This window comes from Trachurus japonicus, chromosome 11 (assembly GCF_045865225.1).
Source record: "Trachurus japonicus isolate A0001 chromosome 11, Traja_1.0".
NCBI lineage: Eukaryota > Metazoa > Chordata > Actinopteri > Carangiformes > Carangidae > Trachurus > Trachurus japonicus.
In genome coordinates, this window is record NC_140917.1 from 32,196,315 (window position 1) to 32,203,829 (window position 7,515).

The 7,515-nt window shown below is 40.5% G+C and overlaps 1 protein-coding gene across 1 annotated transcript; it reads right to left on the reverse strand.

Annotated features, from left to right (window-relative positions):
• Positions 1–1,222: 1,222 nt before the first annotated feature.
• LOC146979157 (uncharacterized) lies at positions 1,223–6,501 on the reverse strand. Its single transcript, XM_085790254.1, has 10 exons — positions 6,379–6,501; positions 5,079–5,205; positions 3,806–4,038; positions 3,574–3,689; positions 3,363–3,456; positions 2,907–3,254; positions 2,449–2,566; positions 2,276–2,367; positions 1,744–1,858; positions 1,223–1,542 (listed from the first exon to the last, which is right to left on the reverse strand). Exons 1-10 carry the CDS (start codon positions 6,499–6,501, stop codon positions 1,223–1,225), a joined length of 1,686 nt encoding a protein of 561 aa, XP_085646380.1.
• Between the last annotated feature and the right edge of the window lie 1,014 nt (positions 6,502–7,515).

A 7,515-nucleotide genomic window follows, 5' to 3' on the forward strand; every position in this document is an offset into this window, starting at 1 on the left:
TTCCAGGCAACCCACCCCTTTTTTTCCGACCTGTTTTACCTGTGAAAGTCACTATAACGGCCACTCGTAACTTCTGACCCGTGAAGTCGTACCAGATCGAACTGGTACGACTTCACAGGTCGAAAAAACACGAGTTACGAGTTGCCTTGAACGCACCATAACAGTCCTCGTCCCTACGTCACCACATTCACGGTGTCCCTTGGCTGCACACACAGCCCTGCATGCCGTTCTCTCTCCTCATTGGATAAAAATTGTAGGATACGAGAAAAGTTTTCTCCTGGGCTCAGAGCAGAGCAGAGGGACTGACAGACCCGTGTTTCGGTCCAAACACTCTATGTAAGTGATTGCTGTCGGAAGATATAACTATTTAAGACTTATATTAACACAAAAATACCGCTTACTTCTGCTTTAACCCCAGAATCTTTGAAAAATTAATGCAACTCTGGACGGAAATAAATGTTGTGACATTGCAGAAGCTGATTGAAACGATGCAACAGCAAATGCGTGCGGTATGTTATCAAACCTAAAGGCGGCCATGAAACTTGCAGAAAATACAATAACAATAAAAGATTGCAACAGCGGGTTCAGTAACATGTACAAGCAGTAGCCCTACCGTTTTAAATGGTTAAAGTAAGCTACTTTGGTAGAGGCTTCAGAGTGCATCATCAGAGTCACTGTCAGAGTAGTCATCTGATGCACTGCTTAAGAAGTTGATGGTCTCTGCTCCAGTCAAAGTTGTCACATATTTTTGCCTCACATTAGCCATCATTTTCTTGATGTTCTCCTGCTTTCTTCTGATGATGCTCTGCAGACCCTTCAACCCATCCTCATTTAGGCTCCATGGTGAATCTTTAGTGTATGGCATAATAATATACATCTGTATTAGAAACTTAATCATAACAGATTAATATGTACACTCATGCTCCGTAAAATTAGACATACATGCCTTGCATTGTTGCCCTGCTAACCAAGCAGGAGAGCTCATTCAGTGAATCAACACAAGATTTTAAGGACTTCCAGTGCTGATTCATCTCTGTGATGAGAATCTTCTTCTCCTCCTGAAGTCTCCTAGTGGCCATGACACTGTCAAATGCTCTCCTCTTTGTCCTGAGGTCGACAGAGTCTGGAAAACATTTATGACCAAACAACAATTCACGTATAGAAAATATCAACTTTGAAAAGATCTATGAAGTCTTGTGGATATGCACACTAATTTTAGGCATTAAAGATGTGCACATTTGCGGAAATCGTTCAACAGACTGGTGTACCTACCACTGTGTGGCAGCTGCCATGGCCATGCTGTGTCTTCTGACAGAATGGTTTCCAAGCACAGAGTTTCTGCACTTGGTACCATTCCGTTATATTTTTCAACAAACGAGGTCAGGATCCCTCTCTCCTTCCTAATCTTGCAGCGGATTTTGGCTCGACCCTTGTTGCTGTCTGTGTCCCTATAAAGACGCTGCAAGCGTCTCTTGATGCTTGAGACCAGCACTTCAATCTTGTTGGCCAAGTCAGTAGCCTCGTTTGTGTTGGTGGATGTTGCTGTACAGAGGAAACATGTATGAGGCCTCTTGACAAAGTAAGTAAAACAGAATGTTACAAGCAGGTGTTGTCACTATTTCTGAGACTGAAAATCTAAATACCCTATATCTTGACTACATAAAAGTCTGTCAGACAGTGTTTGCTACAATAATAATTACAATAATAATAACAATAAGTAACTAAATTAAGGCATTTCCTCACCTTCTGCCCACTCCTTCACATCGCTGACCCAGTCTTCCAACTGGCTGTCAGTCACTGACAACTCTGCCTTCATGGACTCCAGATTCTTCAGCTGGTCTTCCAGAGCTTTTGTGGTCTACAAATCACAGTGACGATAAAATAATTAGGTAAACATTAGGCCTGCACGGAATTAGATAAAACGGCAATGTGCGATAACCTTGTGCAAAATTGGGATGACGATATGACTTGTGATAAATAAACATGTATGTAGCCCAACAGTGGTCATGGGGAGGAAAATGTGCCGATGTGCACAAAAGATACATGTCATTAAGTCCTAACTTGACACTACTAGATATAATTTGTCACCACATCTTAAATAACTTTTTTATTTATCTTGGTTCAGGCTGTCTTTATATTATATTATTATATTATGTATGTCAACATCTCGATGATGATGAAAATATGATAAATTGTGCAGCCCTAGTAAACATTTTCAAGTCCACAGCCTCAACCTCTACTATTAAAGATTTAACACCCAAAAAGTGATTATTACTTTCAGATATCTGTGGGACAGAGAAGTGGCCAAGCTTTTATTCTTCTGCTGATTCCAGCGCATGGACAGGAGTGTCAGCATGTCTATGCGTCCTGCAACAGAAAATAAGACATTGTCACTACTCCACTTATTTCTTAAACCTTCTGTAAATTTTTAATAATGTGCCATCTCACCTGATTTTGACATATGTTTGGTTGTCACAGCTATACGAGACAGGAAGGCATTGACATGTTCCACCTCCTCACCCAGGGTTAATCCTGCCCCCTCCTGATATGCCCCACTCCATTTGACCTGTAAAAATACATTAAAAAAACAAAGCCTATTAAAGCTTGTAAATGTTTGGGCGGTGCGTGGCGCAGTGGGTAGAGCGGCCGCCCCATGTGGAGGCTACAGTCCTCAACGCAGGCGTCCCCGGTTCGAATCCCGCGTCGGGCAGACCTTTCCTGCATGTCATTCCCCCTCTCTCTGCCTCACCCTTTCCTGTCTATCTATACTGTGGACTATCGAATAAAGGCAAAAAGCCAAAAAATATACTTTAAAAAAAAAAAAAAAAAAAAAAAGCTTGTAAATGTTGATGTAATAGTGTAGAGATTTTCACAGAGTAATTATGTTATATGTAATGATTACTTACTTCACATTTTAAGTCATGAGCTTTGGCATGTACCACTGACAGGAAGGGCTTCATGTTCAGAAGAGGCTGGAGCTCTGGGAAGGTTTTTGCTAGCCTTTGGAGGTAAGGCCAATACTTGCACGTCACATCCATACAAAAAAATGTTGGACTCGCACTACTGGCCAGCTTTTGCTGCAAGTACAGGGGATATGCAAATATTTCTCCCCTGTACATATTGAGGGCACAGAGGAGCACTCCATGGCGACAGACTGCAAGTTCCAGTCCCTCCTCATCTAGCTTGCTGGCTGATCTGGCTGAGGTCTCTCTGGTCGCTGACCATTCCCCTCCACAAACACCTCTGCCGGAAGCCTACAAAATGAAAACTGATTGATGAGAATGATCCACAGAGTTACCTTACTAAACTCTACAAGGAGATTATTGTATTCCCATACGTATATGTATGGTCTGCAGTATTACATGTTTTGTTTTGCTCTGAATGCAGCTGACGAAGCTGGTGACGTCATCATCCTTAGCTAGGAAGACACCATCGAAGATGGGCTGTTCCTCAGATCTAAATACAGCAAAGGGACACTTCATGACATATTTCTAAGGTTAATTGGTGCACATTGAGAGAGTTATGTTTTGTTATGAGTTCAAACACTATTACATTCTAAATATTTTATAGTACCGTGCTGCACTCTTGAAATGATAATGCTTGCGGTTTCCATCGACGCACACCGCAAGCATATGTGGACTGCACTCAAAGAAACTTCTTAAGAAGCTGTCTCCTGAGATTTTCCCAGTCTATCACAAAAAAGCATATCAACAGCTGATGATATTTTAAAAATAAATCATAAGGACACTGCTTTTCAACAACAAATCAAATCGATCAAAAAGGAGGAAACAACTTCAGTACTCACGCGGCCAAAGCGGACAGTTCGCTGGTCTAACATTCTGAGAAATGCTTGACAGGACAGGCCAGGTGCAGCCATTTTCATTTCTTCATATGAAAAGAAAATGTCTGTAGAATAAATGGTGGCGAAGTGAAGGGTGGCTGGCCAGTAGTCACTTTGCAGGACATCATCAATCCCTGCAGTCCACATGGCATTGCAAGCTTCACAGGCCATTTCTGGCATGCTGAGCTCATGTCGTCCTTGAAAGAACAAACACAAGAACAAACAAAAAGCACAAATTTAATGTAGGCTTTCATAACTTTGGTTTTTTTTTTATGTACTGCTATAGTACTTGATAGCCATGTTGACATTTTATATATAAAGCTATTGCAAACATGGGAGTTGCCATGGATCCAAGTGGGGCGAAGCGATACTAGGACGTGAGGTCAGCTGACTGCCTTCCACTGATTGGGCAGAACGTTGTTGTGAGTGCTACGTCTGACATGAGAATCAAATTGAGTAATTTCAAAATCAGAGCAGCAACAGCAACCACCGATACCACTGTACCGAGACTGTTGTTATTTCTTCACCAAAGTTAAATGACAGCTGTGTGGAAAACCACGACATGGTTGTAATCGAGGTGCAGACGAGTGAGTTGGAGCTGACGAGAGGATCAAAAAGAGAGAGACAATGCGGCCCCGTGACAACCCTGCCCCTGCTGAGGAGGAACTAGAGAACTCAGCTGTAATGAAAAAGCACCTTTACCGGGCCGTGCTGTGACTGGGTAGTGGAAAAGCACCAAAGTCACTTTTTCTTTGCCTCCTTACCATTCATTGTGACCACAGTGATTGTCTTTCCAGCCTTGATCCTCAGTGACTCTACTGGGCAACCACAGATTCTGTCAGGGATCTCCAATGGCACTAACCGCTCTGAAAAGAAAGAAAGAAAGAAAGAAAGAAAGAAAGAAAGAAAGAAAGAAAGAAAGAAAGAAAGAAAGAAAGAAAGTCTTTTCACACCCAACAAACAAACTTGTGAATTAAGAATCAGTTCTTGAGGAAGTTAAAGTGTTCAACCTGATGTGCTCAAAAAGTCCAGTAAGTAATATATTTTATACACTTACAAAACCAGAACTTACCACAGGGGCAAAGGGTCTCATTGAGCACACAAGTTGTTGGGGGTAATGGCTGGAAGAATCCTGCTGTACTCGCGTCTCTGTTGTGAAGGGGATGTCTAGTGTGCACGCTGACATCACATTCGGCACAGAGAAAGGGCCGTGGTCTACAATCCCGACAACGAATACCAGCAGATTTGCTCCAACACTGCTGACAGATGTGGGCTTTTACGTTTTCTTTTGCCACTGTTGTGTTGCATTCCATCTCCTGTTGTTGCATCTGTAAGTTCTTGCTGGAGATCTTGTAGAAGCTCCTCTGATGGTACAAAAGACGTCAAAAGTAAGAGGACTGTTAACTGCTGTGATAAAAATTCTGGCAAATTTGTATTTAAATAAAAAGATAGTATTCACATCTTAATTCTGTATTGCATCCACAATACAGAATTAAGTACAAATGTCAAACATTTCACGAAAGGCTTATGGAGACCAAATAAAGTGCATACCAACATCTGGAGCAAAGACCACCTCAGAGTTAGCGTTGGACGCACCGATAGGTGGATGACTCGTCTGAAGGCAACCAGCTGTACCAACAACAACAAATATTAACAATAATGTATACTATTAAAATTAACTACTTTTATCAATACTACAGGCACATGTTACCCTGGTTAACAGAGTGAAACAGCACAGCCTCAGTGTCAAACATTTATCTACATGGGTATTTGGAAAGAACAAAATATCTGAAATGGTCCCTTGCTAAAAAATAACGTATCACCAACTAACGTCATTCATGCATGATCCAGAATGGGAAATCTCTGCAGGAAGTGATCACCAAGTAGTAGGTAAGTATTGGTGTCCAGCTACACCACATCAGTTACTGTAAATCAGTCCGCAGAGGCAAAAGGATACTCAAAGACCACATTCACTTAGAGTATGTTACCCCTACTGCCATTTGACAAAAGATATACCATTAGACTAGAGGCAGTGACCCTTTAAGCCATCCTCTGTATGCCAATATTTAATTTTTGTGACAGCATCATTTATTCATTAGTTTGCATGTGCATGTAAAAGATTTGACAGAGGTAACATTTATGTGACAAACCATGACTTCTGACATGATTTCATGTCACTCTCACAGTGACATTTCTTTTGAATAATCTTCTGTAGTATTGCACTTATAATGTTTAATATAATATTACTGCTTCAAAGTAAAAATAAAAAAATAAAAAAAGTAAAAACAGTATTTTTGTTTGCAGATCAGTTCAAATACTGGTTCTGGATTGTTCCCCCTGTTTCCATACATATCAAGCTTTATGTTTTTCTTGATTAGATACAAATGAGTGAATAAAATAATCTGGATCTTTAAGATGCAATGAATGCAACAACAATACTGAACCTGAGTTGACGGATTCCTGCTTGATCGTGGTCTTGCATGGATTATGTTGCCGTCACTGTCTCTCTTCTTCCACGATACAGTTGGCACACATACCACAGGTGCTGCTGCCTCTTCTCTCTGCAGCTCATTCAGCAGGTCATCCGCCCTCTCAAGATCATCAATGACCTCTTGCTGATCAGCCACGTTCAATAATTCCCGAAGGTCTGAATCAGCCATGATTCAGAAACAAAGACACAGATATGCAGACAGACTGGGCAGACAGAAAGACAGAGGGACAAATATAGCAAATGGTGGGGGTGGGGTGTGGGGGACAGCAAGGAAGACTTAAAAGTGCCCTTGAGTTGATTTTGGTTTGATTTTGATTTTGGAAGGTTGATGTGAAAATTGCAGGACCTTTTGAGAGAAGAGAACAAAATTTCAAAATTGAGAAACTCAATACTCAACAACCTACATAAGGCACCAGTATTTTATGTTTATTTACAAACATTACCACTTAGCTACTCATTAAAATAGGCTACATCATTGTCCTATACATTGCCCTCATAACTCAACACTAAACGAAATTTAGTTTTAAGGAGAATTACACTCATTAAGATTCTTACATCTACAACTGTCATACAAGTGTTATGTAACGTTACATCTGTAAAATCACACAAAAATGAACTTACTAGCTTACTAGCTACAGACTTAGGCTACTAGCTACAGACTTTGACTCTTTATTAATAAATATTTGTCTTATTTTAAATGAGTCTGAAGTGATCCACTTTGATTATAGCGCACGCTGCACTTCTAAATGTAGAACCATAAACACAAATTGGGCTGGTTCGATCGTTTTTTTGTGAATTATACTATTATATTCACCCGGTTTCCTGATTAATTCGTCTTTTCACTTACCGCCGCCAAGAAGGAAAACAACTGCCCCCCGGATCGTCGCATGTGATGACGTAAAAAAGTGTGTTTCTGACTTAAAATTAAAATCTTTATTTATAAAATTACACAACATTATTATATTGTCAGAGTGTAAATGCTCTGTTGTATTACACAACAGAAGAGAAAAATCTAAAATTAATCAAGTTTCTACTAAAACGGGTTTACCATGTTTTGAGGAATTGTGGGTAATGTAGTGCATAAAGCTGTCTGAAACTGACCATAAAACTCCGAGTTTCTCAGAGTCGAAGGGGAAAACACCAATATTGATTCTCAGAGAATCAACCCATTTATGTTATGTAA

Excerpts from the sequence above, each read along its gene's own strand:
- LOC146979157 (XM_085790254.1), bottom strand. The coding sequence starts at position 6,501 with ATGGCTGATTCAGACCTTCGGGAATTATTGAACGTGGCTGATCAGCAA. Across the intron at positions 2,368-2,448 it reads CAAACATATGTCAAAATCAG|GACGCATAGACATGCTGACA; the intron begins GTGAGATGGCAC and ends TTTCTGTTGCAG. Across the intron at positions 1,859-2,275 it reads TGTCCCACAGATATCTGAAA|ACCACAAAAGCTCTGGAAGA; the intron begins GTAATAATCACT and ends TGTGATTTGTAG.